Source organism: Dromiciops gliroides, chromosome 2 (genome assembly GCF_019393635.1).
Source record: "Dromiciops gliroides isolate mDroGli1 chromosome 2, mDroGli1.pri, whole genome shotgun sequence".
Classification (NCBI taxonomy): domain Eukaryota; kingdom Metazoa; phylum Chordata; class Mammalia; order Microbiotheria; family Microbiotheriidae; genus Dromiciops; species Dromiciops gliroides.
The window spans coordinates 495,345,780-495,367,206 of NC_057862.1; the positions used below are offsets into that span (position 1 = coordinate 495,345,780).

At 37.0% G+C, this 21,427-nt stretch overlaps 1 protein-coding gene across 18 annotated transcripts in view; it reads right to left on the minus strand.

Moving 5' to 3' along the window:
- Window positions 1–21,427, minus strand: part of RNF144A (ring finger protein 144A) — a 164,915-nt gene that overhangs the window by 133,055 nt on the left and 10,433 nt on the right. For 6 of the 18 annotated variants that reach the window (XM_043984389.1, XM_043984383.1, XM_043984384.1 and 3 more), the window contains one exon: window positions 4,959–5,014. The exons of 1 other annotated variant lie outside the window; for it this stretch is intronic. Coding sequence is in view for 5 of the 17 variants with exons in the window: in XM_043984373.1 (XP_043840308.1) it covers window positions 4,959–5,014 (56 nt within the window). In the remaining 12 variants the exon portion in view is untranslated. Of the gene's footprint in view, window positions 1–2,967; window positions 3,025–3,589; window positions 3,626–4,958; window positions 5,015–20,917; window positions 21,012–21,427 lie in introns of all 18 variants that reach the window. 11 more of the 18 variants (XM_043984374.1, XM_043984377.1, XM_043984380.1 and 8 more) reach the window with 3 other exon arrangements.

Here is a 21,427-nt window from a genome sequence, read left to right on the forward strand (position 1 = left end):
GAAAAGAAAGGGGGAAGGGGAAGGAAAAAGAAGGGAAAAGGGAAAGAAGGGAAAATAGGAGGGGAAGGGGAAGGGGAAAGAAAAGAGGAAGAGGAAAAGGGGGGAAACAGTGCTTTGTAATTGTAATGACCAAGGTTGGTCCTAGAGAAGAGTTGAGAAAATGAAGCTCCATAAATATGATATAAAAACACATGCAATCAATAAAGACCAATAAATGAAAAGATGGAAAAATGGAGGTTATCATTAATTAATATTTGTGTCAGGAGCTCAGGTAGGCAGAAAAGCATTTCACTTTCTACTTTGGAATCATCCTAAATGCAATAAGGAGATTTTAACAGACTTAAGAATGATGATCAATGAAGTAACCACAATTCTAGAGGACAAAAGATGAAGTGTGCTAACAAACTCTTGAGAGAGGTGATGGGCTCAAGTGGCAGACATGACAAATACAAGAATCTATATTCATATTTGCTACAAAAGTTGAAATCATTGTGATCTTCAAATAGAGTCTGAAGCTGACAGGATCTTGGCCTTGTTCGGGAACAAAGCTAGCTCCTGGTAAGAAATTACCCAAACAGATGGAGACAGAAATTTTCAAGCAGCCCCTGAAAACACTGAAACCCACATTCAATGGCTGCATAAGGGGACAGAGTTAGGAAGAAGTACTTGCAGATCCCCATAAGTCCTAATGCCAGTAATCTCCAATATGTAGTCAGGACTTATAAAGGCTCAATATGTGTATACAACCTATCCCTAAGAAAGATTGAAAATTTAGAAGAAACTATGAAGATAACTACCATCAAAAACAAATGGACACAGGGCAGCTAAGTGGCACAGTAGATAAAGCACCAGCCCTGGATTCAGGAGGATAGGAGCTCAAATCTGGCCTTAGACACTTGACCCTAGCTGTGTGACCTTGGTCAAGTCACTTAACCCTTTAACCCTCATTGCCCCACCCCCCAAAAAATGACAGGAAAATTATTGTTCAATAATTTTAAAAGGAAATATGAAAACCAGACAAAACTTAGATATTATCTTTCGAGAAAACTGCCCTAATCTCTTAAAACTAGAGATCAAAGTGAAAATAGAAAGTTTTTACCAGTTATCTTCTGGGAAAAATGCAAATTAAAAGCACATAAAAATATCAGTCAAAATCCAATGCTTTCAGGTCAAAGAAAAAATAACAAAAATAATCAAAAAAGAATTTGCTTGTTAAAATATCAGAATCAAGATCACACAAGCCTATCCTGTTAACTATGATAAAGGAGAGGAAATCTTAGAATATAATATGCCAAAAGGTAAAAGAAAAAATATTAAAATCAAGAATAATATGTTGGAAACCTGGTTATAATCACCTGGGGGGCAGTGCAGAAAAATGTTCTTATTAGCCCCTCAGAAGACTTACATGAATTCCTGGAAAAAGTAGCAGTGCTCCAAACAACCTTAGAAACTCACAATAGAGAAGAGAAACCCAGAAAAGTAACTAACTACATTAGGAAAATTTTAAGGGGACAAATGATGATCAACTGTTGAGAACCAAATAAATAGAGGGGAACAGATAAAGGTCATAGTAAATGAAGATCAACTCAGGAACAAGGAGCCATTTTTTTCAAGGTTGGTTTAAAGAAAAGAAAAAAAGAGAGAAAAAAAGAATGCAGTAGGACAAATGAAGAAAAAGGGGAAACAATTCCCTATTTCTTTTCATTGAGATATACTTGAAAAATATGAAAATATGGAAATGGGGTTTGGGAAAAATAAGCATCTCAAGAACCTTACTCTTATCTGAACCTAGTTAAAGGAAGGTAGCATGTTCATGCTTACATACAGAGATTTTCATATATAAATGCATTAAAATCCATAAGGAAACAGAATGAGTCAGGGAGTGGAAAAAATAAGTTTAACTGACAGGGACTGAATTGGTGAGGGAAAAATAACAAAATATAACTACAGAGTGCAAATCATAAAGCAGGATTTAAAAAGTGAGAAAGTATAAGAAGAACCTGTGTTTGTGGTCTAGATTTGGTGAAAGGAGTGGAAAATGAGTGAGATCATACCACTTTCATTATAGATGACTATTATCAATCCCATTCCTTTTCATTCTCCCACATTATTCTTCTTTGTAACGAAATGGGAGAGAAAAATAAAAGAAAAAGAAGATACAATGGAGAAACATAATTAATAATCATAACCATGGATATGAAAAGGATGAACTTGCCCATAAAACATAGGATAGCAAAATGAACCACAAAGCAAATTCCAACAACCTGTTGCTTACAAAAAAACCCAAAACCTCACTTGAAACATACTCCAGTACTCAATATTCACACAGCCCTAAAAAGAATATCAAGATAATTTATTATACCTCATGATTCAAATAGAGATAGAAAGCATGATCTCAGGCAAAACAAAACTAAAAAGAGATGTGTTTAAAAGAGATAAGCAGAAAAATTATATTATGCCTAAAGGAAGCATTGGTATGGAAAAAATATCAATGATTAATGTCTATACACAGAAAAGCATAATACCTATGTACATAAAAGAAAAGCCTCTAAAGATAGAGAAATAGACAACAAAATTATAATACTTAACAACCTTAACATGGCCCTTCAGATCTAGATAAATCTAAGAGAAGACAAGATAAAAAAATAAGAAACTGAGCAGAATTTTAGAAAACTTAGATATTATAGCTCTATAGTGAATCAAAGAAATGCATGTTTCTCAGTTTTGCATGACATCTACACAAAAATAGATCCTTTGCTAAGGGATAAAAAACTCATAAGCAGAGATAAGAAATGCATACTTTACTCACCACCATACAATAAAATTATAATCAATAAAGGGTAGTTGAAGACAACATTTAAATTTAGAGACTAAATAATATAGTCCTCAAGAATATGTTGATCAAATAACAAATCATAGAAACAATAGATCATTTTAAATAAAGTTATACAACAAGAGACAACATACCAAAACTTTGGGGATGCATCCAAAGCAGTCCTTGGGAGAAAATGTGTTCTCTAAACACTTTCATCAACAAAAGACAGAGAAAAGATTGATGAATTTGGTGTGCAACTAAAAAAAAAATACTCAAAAATAAATCAAAAATCCTCAACTAAACACAAAAATAAAAATTCTGAAAAATCAAAGGGATAGGTAAAATTGAAAAACAAAAATAAAATCACTAAATTTATAAATAAAACTCAAAGTTTTTTTAAAGTAATAAAAAACCAAACCATTACCTAATTTGAAAAAGGAAAGAGAAAAAAACTGTTGACAAAATCAAAATTGAAAAAGGATTATTTTTAAAAGATAAAATGATATGAAGGAAATTATGGGAACTATTTTGCCTAATTATAAGACAACAAAACAGAGAGCAAACAAATGGATTATTTTTGGAAGCAGAAAATATAAAGTTTAACAGAACAAGAGAATTTAAATGACCCAATCTTAGAAAAACAAATTTAACAAGCCATGAATAAAAAAAGGAAAAAAGAAGGGGACAGATATATTTATAGATTCTATCAAACATTCAAATATTGATGACTCTATCAGAAATTGTTTGCCAAAATAGAGAAAGAAGACATCCTACCAAGGTCCTTCAATGAGACAAATATGGTCCTGATACCTAAACCAAGGAGAGAGAAAGCAGAGAAAGAAAACTATAGAATAGCTCTAATGATGATAGATGTGAAATTATCAAATCAGACATTAGCAAAGAAGCTCCAGAAACATATTTAAAATACTATATAATATGATCAGACTGAATTAAACTAAAAAATAAATAAATAAGGGTTGGTTCAATATTAGGCATATTGTAAATATAACAGGCTATATTAAAAAACAATGAAAAATCCAGCCATATCAGTAGATGCAGAAAGCTTTTGAAAAAATGCAACAGCCTTTTATCTTAAAACAGTAAAAGCATACAAAAAATTAGGTACATCTTTCATTAAGATGTTAGCCTGTATCTAAAATCAAGTGCTATCATTATTTGTAATGGGGAAAGACTAGAGAGAGGCTTTTTTTCAATAAGATAAAAGGTAAAGCAAAGATGTCTGTTTCCATCCCTATGAGAATAAACATAAAGGGAAAAAAAAAACCCCGAAATTATCATTATTTCTAGATGGTATGTTTACTTAAAAAGTTGACAAAAAATAATTAACTGAACAAATAAACAGTATCAGTAAAGTAACAGTATATAAAATGAATCCAGGAAAAGCATTAGCTTTTCTATGTACTGCCAATAAAACCCAGCAGGAAGAGATTTTTAAACAGTAATTACATTCAAAGTAAGTAGAAAATATAGTCAATATCTGAGAGTCAATCTACTAAAATAAATCTAAGGAATTATATTAATTCAATTGCAAAATACTCCTCACAGAAATAAAGGAAGCCTTAAATAATTAGAGAGACATTGATTGCTCATGGTGGAGCCATAACAATATAATTAAAATGATAATATTATTTAAATTAACTTAGAGATATATTATCATACCAGTCAAACTTATGAAGAGTTACTTTTCTAGAACAAGATAAAATTCTTTAACAAAATTCATCCAATGGAATATAAAGCCAAGAATCTCAAGAGAAATAATGAGAAAAAAGAAAATTAGGAATGAAAGGAACTTAGCCATACCTGATAACAAATAGTACAAAGCAATAATCATCATAATTATTTGGTAACAGTTGAAAAATTTAAAGTTAACCAATGGAACAGACTGGGCAGACAAGATCTGGAAATATTCAATCATAATAGCAAAGTATTCTATAAATCTTACTATGGAAAGCACTCCCTATGTAATAAAATTAAATAAAGTTTTTAAATTGCTAGGGAAAACCAGAAAGCAATTGGGCAGTATAAAGGTCTATGCTAACATCCCATACCACAATAAATTCCAAACAGATACATGGTCATTAAAGGCAATATTATAAACAAATTAGAGAAAAGGAGGAGATACCTTTCACAACTATGGATAGGGGAAGAGTCCTTGAACAAACAACGACAAAGGTGATCCTAAAAGACAAAATCAAAAATTCTAATTATATAAATATAAAAGCTTTTAAAATAAATTTTTAACAATAGAGAAACACTGGGGAAAAAAATCTTTGTAACACATTTCTCTGATAAAGGTTTGATAGCTAAATTATACAGGAACTGATACAAATATATTAGAACAAAAGACATTTCCCAGTAGATAAATGGTCAAAGACTATAAACAGCTTGTAGGGCTATCAGAAGTCATAAAAAAATATTCCAAATAACTAATAACATAATCAATTAAAATTTTAAAAAAACTTCCTACATAAAAGATTGGCAAAGATAGCAAAAAAATAAATGACAAATTATTAGAGAAGATGTGGGAGAGAGAAACACTAATGAATTTTTAGAGGCATTGTGATTTGGTCTAACCATTCTGAAAAGCAGTTTGGAACTATATCACAAAACAGTACATACTCTTTGACCCACCTCTCCAACTACCACTAGAAATTAATACTAAGAATACATGACAAAAAGAACACAGAAGAAATAATGATGATAGCATTTATATGGCACTTTAAGGTTTGCAAAGCCTTGCTCCTAAATACAATTCTGTAAGGTAGGTGATATTACATTTACAGATGATGAAACTGAGGCCAATAGACATTAAGTAATTTGCCCAAGGTCACACTTTTGGCAAGTGTCTGTGACAGGATTCAAAAATTCAGATTGTCCAGACTCCAAGTCTAGCACTCAATTCACTACACCAGTAGAGTGTCAAACTCAAAAAGAAATGATCCCTGAAGTTAAATATTGCCTTAGAAAATAACATATTAACATTATCTATATTTTAGTCTTTTTTAGTGTTGTTAAACATTTCCCAATTATAATTTATTCTGCTTCCAGAAATAAATTTTGACACCTTTGCGATACACTGTTTAGCCAACTAAAATATTCATAGCTGCTGAACAAATTATGGTATGTAAATGTTATAGAATATCACTATAACAAAATGAATGCTTAAATTGATAGATTTTGAGAAACCTGGGGACATTTGAGTGAACTGATGCAGAATCGAGTAAGCAGAACCTGGAGAACAATTTATGAAATTATAACAGTGCTACAAAGGAAAACAATTTTAAAACACTTCAACACTTTGATGAATACAATGATGAATCATGACTTCAGAAGACTGGTAATGAATCATGCTCCCCACCATTTAGTGGAAATATATTGGCTTAGAGGTGAAAATGAGACATGTATTTTCATAAAAAGTCAATGACTTGGGGGCAGCTAGGTGGCGCAGTGGATAAAGCACTGGCCCTGGATTCAGGAGTAACTGAGTTCAAATCTGGCCTCAGACACTTGACACTTACTAGCTGTGTGACCCTGGGCAAGTCACTTAACCCTCATTGTCCCACAAAAAAAAAAAAAGTCAATGACTTTATTTATCCTAACTATATTTATTTATTAAGAGATACTTTCAATTTTTGTGTGGACTAGAAGTTAAATGAGTATTGATACAGAGAGGAAAGGAGGAAGGAAGGAAGGAAGGAAGGAAGGAAGGAAGGAAGGAAGGAAGGAAGGAAGGAAGGAAGGAAGGAAGGAAGGAAGGAAGGAAGGAAGGAAGGAAGGAAGGAAGGAAGGAAGGAAGGAAGGAAGGAAGGGTGGGAGGGTGGGAGGGTGGGAGGGTGGGAGGGTGGGAGGGAGGGAGGAGGAAGGGAGAAAGTCATGATTCCTTGACAGACCATGATTTTTCACCAGCACAGGTCATAGCCTCTATACCTACCAGGAGACTAATTAATCCAAGCTCCTCACTCAAAGCTAGGTCTCCACACTAAAACACAGTGTGATCCACTACTGAGGGCCAGGTGGCCCAATACTGCTGCTATGCAACCTCACTGCATTCCAAGGTCAAGGAACATAACCTCTGGTACACTTCACCTTCATCTGCAGTTTATTACTTCATTTCTAGTTTATTACTATCCTTTCTAAGATGTTGAGCCTAGATCTAAAAGTAACTTTTTTTTTTTTTTTGGTGAGGCAATTGGGGTTAAGTGACTTGCCCAGGGTCACACAGCTAGTAAATGTTAAGTGTCTGAGGCCGGATTTGAACTCAGGTACTCCTGAATCCAGGGCCAGTGCTTTATCCACTTCGCCATCTAGCTGCCCCTAAAAGTAACTTTTGACCATCATCACCTTCATAATGGACATGACAACTATTTAAATGGGGCCCTGTTTCTGTATCTTTTAGTGGCACCACTATCCTCCCAGCCCCCTAAGCTCAAAATCTAAAGAGTTGTCTTTGACTACTCTTTTTGTTTAATTAGGAGGCTGGAATGGATCTTTATGATCCCTTCTAGTTCTAAAATTTTATAATTCTCTCCATAAGCAACCCCCTATCCATTCAATTGCCAAGTATTTACCAATTCAATTGTTTCAATATGTTCCTCTCCAAATGTGCTACACCAGAATTCAGGTCCACATTATGCCTTACTAAGACTCCCACAATAATACACTAACCAGTTTTCCTACCTTCTCATTTCTCTACATCCTTCACACCGCTAACAATAAATATTCCTAATGTATACAGCTGATCATGTTATTTAACCTATCAAAATCCATTGGTATCTATTAGTAATGCCTGTCCTACCTACTTTAATGGGTTGTTCTAAGAAGAGTACATTAAAAGTACGTTAAAACTCCAGTCAATCACAACTTTAGAGCCAGAGGGGACCTTAGAGGTAATCTAGTCTAACTTCTTTATTTTGTCATTTTGGAAAGTGAAGCCCAGGAAAGAGGAAGTGACCTGCCTGAAGTCACAAAAGCCCACAGATGCATTTGCCACAGAGCAACAGATCTGGGATTTAAATTTAAATTCAGGTCCTCTTGAGTTCATTCAAATTCAAAACATTTTCCCCCAGCCAAACTACTCCTAACAATTATTGATTGAAATCTAATGTCATTAGCTTGTCAGAGAAACATCTGCATAATCTTGTCTCAGCTTATTTTTTTAGTTCTATATCATGCTATTCCTCAAACTATATCAGACTGCATCTCTTTTATGCATTTGTTGTTCAGTCAATTCAACTATGCTCTTGATTCCAGGGCCAGTGTTCTATCCCCAGGGCAGCCAGGTGACACAATGGATACAGTACTAGCCCTGAAGTTGGGAGGACTCGAGTTCAAATTTCACCTTAGACTCTTACTAGTTGTGTGATGCTGGGTAAGTCACTTAACCCCAATTGCCTTAAACATCCGAGGTCATATCCAGTCATCCTGATTTATATCTTACCACTGGACCCAGATGGCTCTGGAGAAGAGAGTAAAGTTGGTGACTTTGCAGAGCCCTCTCTCAGTTAAATCCAATTCAGTGCAAGTCATGACATCACCCTGACATCATTGTCCTCTTCAGGAATGAAGGACAAACAACAACAAAGACTCCAAGTCAAGTGCTCTATACAAGGAACCACCTAGCTGCTTTCTTACTATTGTACATTCTGTAGTGCAAAGAGTTCACTATAAAATAGATGTGTGTATATACCTCATCTTTAGTAAATGGTGAGAACAAGAGCTAAAAGAATCCTGTCCTATGGTTTGGCATAACATTATGCATATGAAGTACTTGATTACTGTCAGATTAAATTCTGTCTCAGGGGGGCAGCTAGGTGGTACAGTGGATAAAGCATCGGCCCTTGATTCAGGAGGACCCGAGTTCAAATCCGGCCTCAGACAACACTTACTTGCTGTGTGACCCTAGGTAAGTCACTTAACCCTCAATGTCGCAAAAATAAAATAAAATAAAATAAAAAATTCTATCTCAGGCTTGCAAATAGGTAAATTTAGAAATCACCAATAATCTGTACTGGGTTCTACAAGCAACCCGATAAGAAACTGGAAATTAATTACAAATCATCATTAATTAGAATTCCATTCAAATTGCATATAGTGACTCAGCTCATAGTAATTCAGTTCAGAGTTAGATTACATTTTACCCTCTTTTACCTACAGGCACAACAAAGGGGAGTATTTAAGCAAATTCAGAGGAAAAGCAAAATAACTAGGCAAATATTCAAATTGCTTAAGAGAATGTCACAGAAATACTTTAAAGGGACCTAAGAATTAAACATCAAAAACACTACTGAAGTAAATACTCTAAAATCTATAATAGGCAACATGTTTTAAGCATGGTAGTTATTTGAGAGGCTATGTGGTGCAGTAGGAAAAAAAAACAATGGACTTAGAAGATATATGTTTGAATTCTGACTCAGATCCTTACTGTCTGTGAGAGCTTGAACAAGTTATAACCATTCTGAATATTAGCTTCCTCTCTCCCCTATTCTTCATCTCAAATCACTCTGTTGTCTTCTGCCATTATTTTCTCCTTCACTCATTTAACATGAAGAGGCAGTCTTTCTCCTTGCCAAGACATACCTATCTAGCTGCACAAGTAATTCATTCCATCCTGTTATCTCCAGCAGATTTCATCCCTACTCTCTCATCAATATTCAATTTCTCCATATACTGGCTTCTTCTCTACTGTCTTTCTCTCTCTGTATGCTCAAATCGCCCACCTTCAAATTAAAAACAAAAACAAAAACTCACATGAACTTTCCAGCCCTTTCTAGGTATCATCCTATATTTCTCCTCCCTTTTGTGCCTAAACTCCTTGGGAAGGCCTTCTATAATACTCACCTCCACTTCCTAAAACAATTTGCCCTTCAACACTCACATATTTTGGATTACCCCTTTTGTTCCCTAAATACACTAATCTAGTTAGTGGGTGGATTATCTTCTGACCCACCCCCCTACACATACAGATACTCCATAATGTTAGAGCTTTTTTGATAGATAGCTAATAGCCCCCCACAGCAAAACAATCAGATTAAGAAAAAGAGGAAACATATACACAAATGGATAATACAGTACAAAAATCTTTAGGCCTACATGCCAGAAAACCTGATTTATAAAACCTGGCTACACTACTTACTTCCTGTGTAATCTTGTACCAAACACTAAATACTTCTAGGTTTTAAGATTTCCCATCTCTAAACTGGAGATACAGATGATCTTCAAAGTCCCTTAAAGTTTTAAAGTCTATCTATCATCTCCTTCCTTCCCCACAATTGATTAAAGTGATAGATTTTATCCTAGAAGGGACCTTATAAAGTGATCCAGTCCAATCCATTCTGCAGGAGGAAACTGAGGCTTACTTAAGTTAAATGACTTGGCCCAAATCACATGTGTATTAAGTAGTAGAGCTGGGACTTACACCAAGGTGCTCTGACAAATCCACTGCCCTTTCCACTAAGCCATCCTACCTCTTTACCTTAAGGGGAAAAAAGAAAAGACCAAAGAACATGCATCTAAATCTGCAAACAGACAATATGCTTATGTTACTATCACCCTGAGTATTCATGAATATTCTTCTTTTTGGCAGGTCTTATTAGTAAGAATAATAGTAAATTAAAATAATGATTATAGTTATTAGTGTCATATATTATTATAAGCCAGGAAGAGCTTTTACTTTATTATTATCATTATTCTTCACCGCAGCACCTATTTCTGTAAAACATTACAGTTTACAAAAGCACTTTCCTCACTGCCACCCTGGGGAAGTCTGGCTAAGTTGAATATGAATAGATTTCTTGTCCAGCTCCAATAAAGCCTTTCTCTGTTTATGAGGTTGTATGCTAATAGTTTCACTGCACTTTGAGACAGCATACCATAAAGGCATCCCCACAGAGTTTGCCTAGCAGACATTCTTATCACATTTGCCTGCCCAGGGGCAGGAAGGGTTGGGGTGGGAAAGTGGTAGACAACAAAAAGAGAAGACATCTGCCAATTATCACCTCCTCACCACAGACACTTATACTGTGTTCTCTGTCTTTAAATAAAATGAATAAATTATTTCTTTAAAAAAAGAATTATCAGGGCAGCTAGGTGGTGCAGTGGATAGAGCACCGGCCCTGGATTCAGGAGGACCTGAGTTCAAATCCAGCCTCAGACCCTTGACACTTATTAGCTGTGTGACCCTAGGCAAGTCACTTAACCCCAATTGCCTCTCACACACACACACACACACACAAAGAATTATCTTGGGGCACCTAGATGGCTCAGTGGATAGAGCACCAACCCTGGAGTCAGGAGTACCTGAGTTCAAATCAGGCCTCAGACACTTAACACTTACTAGCTGTGTGACCCTGGGCAAGTCACTTAACCCCAATTGCCTCACTTAAAAAAAAAAAAATTATCTCGGTACAAGAAAGTTCCAAAGGACTCATGATGGAAAAGGCTCTCAAATCCAGGAAAAACAAAAAAAAAAAGGAACTATGGAATATGGATGCTGATTGGACCATACTATTTCTTTTGTTTTAGGGGCTGTTGGTTTTCTGTTTTGAGCTTTTTCCTTTTTGCTCTGATTCTTCTCTTATAACATGACTAATGCAGAAATATGTTTAATGTCATTACATATATATAACCTATATCATATTACCTGCTGTCTAGGGGAGGAGGGAGGGAGGGAGAAAAATTTGAAATTGGAAATCTTATATAAACAAATGTTGAAAACTATTTCTACATGTAACTGGAAAATAATAAAATACTTTTATTATTTAAAAAATAATTATCTCAGGATACAAATCAGCTAAATCTTCAGCTAGGATGACTGATTTTAGGGAAAAAAATATATTTTCTACACTCAAAGAATCTCCTAATTTGAAGGGTTCTTTGTGGTCATCTACTCTGATTTCTACTGGCACTGTAAATCTTGTTAAAATAGTTTTAAGATATAAACTCGTAAATTTAGAGCTGGATTGAAGTTAAGAGACTAGTCCAACTCCCTCCATTTATAGGAGAGAGAGGAAACTAATACAAAATACTTTGAAGTATGTCAGCTCAGGAGAGATCCTTACAGATTCAGGAATCAGAGAAAAGCTGGCATTTAAATTGGGCTTAAAGGACCCTCACTATTCTAATAAATAGTCCTTTTCTTCAGCATCAAAAATAGTATCTGGAAGACTATAAAATCATCTTAAAAAGGAGAAAGAACTTCCTTAAGAAGATACAACATATACCAACTCATTATAACAAAATATTTCACTAAACAAACATTCATTTAAAAAGTTCAGAATTAAGTTGATTTGATTATATGCCATATAGGGGCAGCTAGGTGGCACAGTAGATAAAGCACCAGCCCTGGATTCAGGAGGACCTGTGTTCAAATCCGGTCTCAGATACTTGACAGTAGTTGTGTGACCCTGGGCAAGTCATTTAACCCTCATTGTCCCGAAAAAAAAAAAAAAGATTGTATGCCATGTCTTTTTTTATCATTATTTTTCTTTTTTTCTTTTTACTTACTGGGTCACTTAGTGAGATCTCCCTCCCATAATAATAACAACAGTGTTTTCCTAGCTGTTAAAATATAATCTATTTTGGTTTAGGGATATTACTAACTGCACTTGCCAATTCATTCCTTGAAGATGTTCATAACATAAACATGTAGAACTTCAGTGTAATCTACAGGATGCAGGTCATTCTCCTATTCTAGAATAGATGAACTCTAAGAGTAATATTATCAAGAGCTGTGCTTAGAAAAAAATTAATACATTGACTATTTGTAAGATGAGTTATTTTGAAGAGGAAAAATGAAAGACTTCACAGAATCACAGATTCTGAGAGTTGGATGAGACTTCATTGGCAATCCAGTTCAACCCATATACAAAAGAAATCCCCACTATAACAAACCCCAAAATCGATGATCTAGTATCTGATTGAAGATCTCAGAGGAAATGGAAACCATTCATTACCTCTCCAGCCAGAACCTTCCATGTTTGGACAGCTCAAATTATAATGAAGTTTTCCTGACATCAAGCCTTAATTTGAATCTTTGCAACTTCTACCCATAGCTGCTGGTTAGACCTTCTGAGGAGAGGCAGATAGGTGGTACAGTAGATAAAGCACTGGTCCTGGATTCAGGAGGACCTGAATTCAAATCTAGCCTCAGATACTTGACACTAGCTGTGTGACCCTGGACTAGTCACTTAACCCCCACTGCCCCGCAAAAAGAAAAAGAAAAAAGAAACGTGTCAACTATTGTATAAACCATGATATCGACATCTAAATCATTCTCGGAAACCACTTCTTAGACATCTGTGCACTTCCAAAATTATGTTTTCTCTGTCAATAACTTGCTTTTCATGGAGAATACTAAGGAAAGAAATATATGCCCTCTTCACTTTCTTGCCTAAGACTTCACTGGCAATACTCTAAGTTCCTTCTTAAAAGTGACATTTGTGACAAGAGGAAGTCATCAGAATTGGGCAGTGGTTTTCCATTTTGATAATTCTTAGGAGGTTCTTTGTTTTGTATTAGAAACATGCCCCAGGAAGATAACATACTTTTCTATTGTTGTTAACAAGTTGAGAAAAATCTCATACCTAAGTAGCCCTGAGAAGAGAATCACCAATGATCACTATTCTTCTAATTCCTGTGTATAGCTTTTGAGACAGAGATATTTTGTATGTTGTCTCGTGCCCCCCCCCCCCCACCAGCACGAGGTTATGAGCTCCTTGAGGCCATGGATTGTCATTTGCCTTTTTTGTATCCCCAGCAGGTAGCACAGTGCCTGGCACATAGTAGGCACTTAATAAGGTTTTTACTGACTAACTAGCTGTTCTCTTCCTCCTTTTGAATAGTTCAGATATAGATGATGATAGAAGGTGATGATTAGAAAGATTTCACAGAATTACATAAACTTAAAATTCTAAGAGATCTTAGAAAACATCAATCCCAACTCCTTTGATTTTTACAGAAAAGAAAATGAGTCACATTTTGAGCCTGGTAACTTATAAGTATGTTGACATACATAGGGAAGTTGGTGTAGTGCCCTATAGGAAATGCCAAGGAGATACTAATGCTGATTCAGGCTCAAATTATGACCAGCATTTTCCTCTTCCTCATCCCCTATGGAATTTAACCCAGAAGGGGTGTTACATGATGAAGTCAGTATATGGTTAGCTTGATTTAGGAACACTGAACTGAAGGTGAAGTTCACAAAGCAAATATGAAACAGGAGCTGGGTTGAAAGAACAGGGCTGAAGATAATGATTTGAGGTTCAACAACAAAGGCAATTCCAGTGCCAAGATGACTGAGGAAGGAACCCTCCGAAACGCTCCCAAATTTCTCCTCCAAACCAATAGAAAACCACCTCAGAATTGTTCCAGGAGCAAGGAAGCAGCTTACCAGCGCAGAAGGAAAGGTCTGTCTTACCTGGGTGGGAAGAAGTGAGGTCTATCAGCAGCAGCAACTAAACTCACAGCAGGGAGCCTGAAGCAGGTTGCCTGTGGCAACCCATCATTGAGGCACTGTCCTAAAAACTAGCATCTCCCCATGGCAAGTAAGCTGTTTGGACAGCATAGCAAAGACCTTCATCAGCTTCCCCACCCCCAGCAAAGACCACCAGGGTGATCTTGACTCCACTGCTGACCAGTAGTGAGGCCCCACCCACCTGAGGCTGGTCAACAGCAAGCTTCTGCCCCTAGGGCCTACCAGCAAAGATTCTTTTTCCATAGCAAACCAGCAGCAGGGGGCTCCAACCCTCTGGCAAATTTGCAAAGAACTTACTCCTCCAGAGCCTGCTAGCAAAGAGATTCTGTTACCATAGCAACCTAGCAGCAAAGCCTCGACCCTTGGGCAAATATGCAACAAAATTACTACTCCAGGGCCTACTAACAGAGAGGCCTGTTAAAATAAGCAACCCAGTAGCAGGGCACCACCCCTGGGGCCAACCAGCAACAAGATCACTCCTCCAGGGCTAGCCAACAGAAAGACTCTGTTAACCACAGCAACCCAGCAGCAGGGCACCACCACTAAATAGGGCAGCCCATACCCAAGGGAGGCCAAAAGGGATGACCAACCCCCCCCCCCATACCAGTCATACAGAAACGTTACTCTACAGAGAAAGCAAGAAGTGAATGCTAACAGTAAAACTGAGAGCCTCAACACAATAACTTGGGACAGTGAGGGAATAGAGCCCAACTCTCATAAAAACACCAAGTCACCAAAAACGGCATAAAAATGAGCAACTCCACCCCCCCCAAAAAAATCTTGACTATAGAAAGTTACTACAGTGATAGGAAAGATCAAGGTATAAACTTAGATAGGACTATTAATTCTAAAATGGCTACAGGCTTCATTTCTCAAATATGAGAAGAGGCTCTGGACTCCTCTCATTAAGGAAGAGGTTTAAATTTAGAGACTCAATCTTGGGTATAGTGTAATTTTCCCCAGATAACGCCAGGACATGGTAACATGAGACAATCCCAGTGGAAGAGGACTGAGATGGAAGGAGGATATGTGAAACCAATGGATTGAGAAATACTCTAAACTGATTGGATATTAAGACATTGTAGGTTTTCTAAATATGCCTTTTGATTAGCTAGATTGTAACCCTCTAATAACTGGTCAATGGTGAAAGAGGGAGGGACTTAACATGCATTAAGTGAATAGGACAAAAGGAGCCTGCAAGCTCCTACTCTTTGTACTCACCAGCTGCAACTCTGAAATACTGCTTGAGGTGGGTGCCCTTTCTCAAGAGAAAGAAATAAAAGAGCCTCTGACACTTCACTGCTGAGTTCCAGAAAATTAATGAGCAGGGGTCATTTTCCTCTCATCAAATATATAGAGAACTGAGTCAAATTTATAAAAATACAAGTCATTCCCCAATGGTCAAAGGATATGAACAGGCAGTTTTCAGACAAAGAAACCAAATCTATCTATAGTCATATGAAAAAAAATGCTCTAAATCACTACTGATCAGAGAAATGCAAATTAAAACAACTCTGAGGTCACCTCAAACCTATCAGAGTGGCAAACATAAAAAAAAGGAAAATGTTAGATATCCGAGGGGATATAGGAAAACTGAGACACTAATACACTATTGGTGGAGTTGTGAAAAGATCCAACCATTCTGGAGAGCAATTTAGAACTATGCCCAAAGGGCTATAGCACTGTGCATAACCTTTGATCCAGCAATACCACTGCTAGGTTTAGATCCCAACAACAACCCCCAAAAGAGAAGAAGACCTATTTGTAAAAAAATATTTACAGCAGCCCTTTTTGTGATGGCTAAGAATTGGAAATCAAAAAAATGTCCATCAATTGAGGGATGGCTAAACAAGCTGTGGTATATGATGGTGATGGAATATTATTGTGTTATAAGAAATGACAAGCAGGATGACTTCAGAAAGGCCTGGAAAGACATGTATGAACTGAGATACAGTGAAGTGAGCAGAAGCAGGAGACTATTGTGCACAGAGACAGGAATATTGTTTGATGAACTGTGAATGATTTAACTATTCTCATCAATACAATGATCCAAGACAATCCCAAAGGACTAATAATGAAGCATACTTTCCACCTCCAAAGAAAGAACTGATTATTAATTGACCACAGACTGAAGCATGCTATTTTTCACTTTCTTTTTTTCCTTTTATTCAAGTTTTCTTATACAAAATGACTAATAGGACTTTTACATAATTGCACATGTATAACCTGTATCTAATTGGTTATGACCTAAGGGAAGGGGGAGGAGAGAGAAGGAAGGAGGGACAGAATTTGGAACTCAAAACTTTAAATAAAAATATTTATTGTTATTATTATTTTTTTAAAAGGGGGTCAGCTAGGGGCAGCTAGGTGGTGCAGTGGATAGAGCACCGGCCCTGGAGTCAGGAGGACCTGAGTTCAAATCTGACCTCAGACACTTAACACTTACTAGCTGTGTGACCCTGGGCAAGTCACTTAACCCCAACTACCTCAACTTAAAAAAAAAAGGGGGGGGGTCATCTTTGAAACTATCAGAAGAGAATTTTGGCATAGCTGCCATTTTGCCTGAAACAGTAAGTCACTTAACAGACTGCAAAATTTGGCTGAGATCTAACTTTAGATCTGGTGTTCTCTAGTCAGTTCCTGTTGTCTGCTTGCAAAATTAGCAGCTTAGTTCCTAAAACTGCTGAGAGGTTTACCTACCCTAAATCTTCCCCTTCTAATTGTGGTTCTTTGATGTGTGAATCTTACCCCTTTGCTCTAATAAAAATTTCAACAGTATCCATCCTTCCTTGTTCTAAATAAAATGGTTGGGAATGCTACTCATGGCCCACTGTTTTTCATTTTTACCAGTCATTAAAATGAATCTGCCTTTTAAGAAATATGATTGGCAGCAGTACTTATCAACAAGTCCTTGAATATAGTTAGATCAAAACCATAAAGCAAGTAGGTTCTCTGGAGTAAGAGGAAACAAGGAAAAAGGCCCACAAACACATGAAAATCTTATTCTTCAAAATAAGCCAATTTTCTTTGGGTTTGTCTCTTCTATTCTATATCTGCTCATTTGCTTTATTTTCTAGACTAGAACTGAATGGCCTGAGCTACTCAGATAAAATCTTTTTTTTTTTTCCTGAGAGATGAGTAGCTTCATCTACCAGGTCTATAGTCAAGTGTTAAGGACTAATTATTATATACAGTTCTGACCCAGATAAACTCCTCCTCTCAGGGACTAGGGGTAAACTGCTCTTCTGACATTCAAATAGCTAAGGTAAAGCAAGGTCAGTATCAAAGAATGTGTCCCGTACTGGTTGGGAAAAAATTTCCCAGGACAAATGACTTAAAGGAGCATTATTACTGACTTCAACATCTCAGGAATCTGTGGTTCCTTCTGAAACTGATGATTCCTCCACCTATGGAGATCACAGTTCCTCAATGCCCCAGTACAGATTTCGCAACTGCCTGATGGCAAAGTTTCTGGAGATAAGCCACTTCAAACTTGACTATGAATAAGAATTGAGAGCTGAGGGTGTACAGGAAGCTGTCCCACAGATTCTGCAGGAATTACCAGTGCTTGCTTGCATAGCATTCAACTCTACACCAGGACAAACCAATCAATCAACAAGCATTTTAAGTGCTTACTGTAAGCCAGGTACTGTGCTAAATACTAGGCATTCAAAGAATAAAAACAAAAAAATTGACCTTGACCATGAGGACTTTATATTTCGAGTAAAACTATAGCCCTTGGGTCAAATCTGAGGGTTTAGTGTTTTGCTTTAAATTTTTAAATATAAACTACATTTTACAATGAAAAAACATTCTTAGCTCTTAGGGCCAACCCCCTACCATCCCCCCTAACTTTTTCTACAATGCCCCAAAGCTGGTTATCCTCATTTCTCTGGACTCTCTTCTAGTTTCCTACTATGTGTGGTCCTCCCTTATTAGCATATAATCTCCCTGAAGGCAAGTACTCTTTCTTTTTGCTTAAATTTATATTCCTAGCACCTAGCACAATGCCTGGCCCACTGTAAGCCCTTAAGAAATGCCTGGAGGGGGCAGCTAGGTGGCACAGTGGATAAAGAACGGGCCCTGGATTCAGGAGTACCTGAGTTCAAATCCGACCTCAGACACTTGACACTTACTAGCTGTGTGACCCTGGGCAAGTCACTTAACCCCCATAGCCCTGAAAAAAAGAAAGAAATGCCTGGATGAAGTATCAGAGGAGTACTTTAGTAGAGACAGTCCATTTAGAGGATCATCTAACTTTGGAAACACTAAGAGCCTTTAGAATCTGCCTAGTCTTAACTACTTGATTATGAGCTCAAAGACAGAAACTATATTTTGTCTCTATTTGTATTCCCAATCCTTAGCACAGTGCCTGGCACACAGTTAGTATTTAATAAAATGCTTCATGACTTACTATCATCTTCCTTTATGCTGTAGTTATTTGCATGCGCATATATATGTATGTATACTTGTATATATAAATACATCTATAGATCTATAGATATGCCACATCTCCTCTAGAAGCTCTGTGAGGGCAGGAATTAGATCTTTATAACTTCTCCATGGTATAGCACAATGCTGTGAACATTAGAAACTTGACAATAAAGATCTGGCAGTAAAGGTTCAGCTCCTTTACACTTATCATGGATTCAGAAGGACCTGAATGCAAATCAAGCCTCAGATACTTGACACTAGTTGTGTGATCCTGGGCAAGTCACTTAACCCTCATTGTTCTCTAGAGAAATTCTAATTGTCAGTGAATTTTTCCTCAACTAGAATTTCACTTATTCATTCAATATTTGATAATCCACTATGTGGAGACCACTATGGAGGGTCACAAAGAGCATCATGGTACAATGCACTCAAAAAGCTTGAGTTGTGGGGAGTAGCTAGGTAGCTCAGTAGATAAAGTGTGGAGCCTGGAGTCAGGAACACTCATGTTCCTGAATTGAAATCTGACCTCAGACACTTACTAGCTGTGTGTCCTGGGAGAAGTCACCCTCTGTATGACTCAGTTTCCTGATCTGTGATAGCATCTACCTCCCAGGGTTGTTGTGAGAATCAAATGAGATAATTGTAAAGCCTTTAGCAATGTTCACTATTTAAATGTCAGTTAGTATTATTCTAGAATCTGAGAACCCAAGTTCAAATACTGCCTCAAATGTTTAATATGTGACTTCGGACAAGTCACCTCATTTATAAATTAAGGGGCTTGGACTATGGGGCATCAGAGGTCCCTTTGGACTCTAAAAGCTATGCCCCTGAGTCCTAAAGCAGTGTGCTGATCTCTTTTGATAGCTTTCAAGAGAAATGACTAAAGCATGGGTAAGTGACAGCATGAGCACCCAGTTTTCCCCACATCCTTCTGTTCTCTAATTTCCAAAGTTTTTCTGAGTCTAGTCTCTGGAATCCATAAAACCCTAAATGCTGAAGGCTTAAGATGGAAATAAGTGATTGTGGAACAATACAGCCCATTTTGAGCTTTCAGAAGAGCCTGTGAATTGTTTTCAGACTAAACTGAGTGCCTGCTCTGAACAATGAGCCTGCACTCTGCCTGTGAATGTCTTCTTCATAGCTAGTGTCAGAAACATACAGTGTCAGAAAGCTAGGGTATACATGACAACGAGCTAGGCATTACACAAAGAAAAAATAAATGCCCCTCTCTTGCCCTAAAACATTTCACTTTTCAAAACAAAATAGGCTGGTCCACCAAATTTATGAAAACACAAGCTAAAAAAACCCAATCTGCACTCAGCATAAGTTTTACTATTCTTTCATTAGTATGATGTAGTGGGAAAAGTATTTCATTTAGAAGCAGTGGATCTGAATTCAAATCCCAATTTTGCTACTGTTGTTGTTCAAACATTTCAGTCATGCCCAACTCTTTTGACCCCATTTTGGATTTTCATGACAAAGATACTGGATTGGTTTGCCATTGCCTTCCCCAGCTCATTTTACAGATGGGAAACTGAAGCAAACAGGGTTAAATGACTTGCTCGAGGTCACACAGCTAGTAAGTGTCTAAGGTGAGATTTCAACCCAGGAAGATGAGCCTTCCTGACTCCAGACCCAGCATTCTATCTACTGTGACACATAACTGCACCGTAGTTTTGCTATTACTTACTACTAAGTATGGCACCTTGGACAAATAACTTCCTTTCTTGGCATCTCTATCTTAATATTCTGAAAAACAGGAAACAAAAGAAAACAAAAACAAAAACAAAAATCAGAAACTAGTCTAAATCCCACCATCTTTGTCTCCTGACTGTTGGTCTCTATTGCATTCTCATCTACAGTGCAGCCAAGTACAAGCACATACTTACCTATGGGTTCAGTATCTGCCCTACAATGGATGATGTCCTAGACTCAGCGCTTTTACCAGAGGCTCAGTTTCATACTATGTTGCAATTTTGTCTTTGTATCCCAAGAACATTGCCTGATACACAGTAAGGTCTTAATAAATGTTTGTTGATTGATTATCATTACTCCAACCATTGATGCTTTAAACTAACCAGATCTTTGACTTCTGGTTGCTACTTACCTTGTGAATTGCATACTTAAATTCTTGAGATGTAGTAACAACATGCTCTTTTGACACCCTAATTCCTTACCTTGTATGGATTCTCATCTCTGATGACTATATTCCTGTCCTAATGCCTGGTTATCCTAGTCGCCACATCTTCCTGGTGACCTCAGTGCCACTGTCTACAGCCCAGAAGACACCAAGAAAGAGGGAAGGGAAGAAGGGAAGACAATGAATGGAGATGAGGGGAAGTAAAATGAAACAGAAGGAAACTGGAAAGCAAGGAGGAGTCCATATACAAAACAGGAAGACACTTATGTCCAAGGGGCCCCCCTGCACCTGAAGGAAGGTAGGAATGCTTCTGCCTGAATTCACTGGGCAACATGCCATTAATCATTTATTTTACCACAACCCTCTATCTAAATTCCTAAGAACACTAAATGTTTTATTTTTCATGAAAAGGAAACATAAAAATGTAGTTAGAGAGATATCTTGAGTATTTATTAGCAATGTAAAATTTAGTAAATCCCCTTAAATGATCTGGGTCTGTTCCTCAATTTTCAAAGTGGAGACAGTACCACCCACTGACCCTATCAAT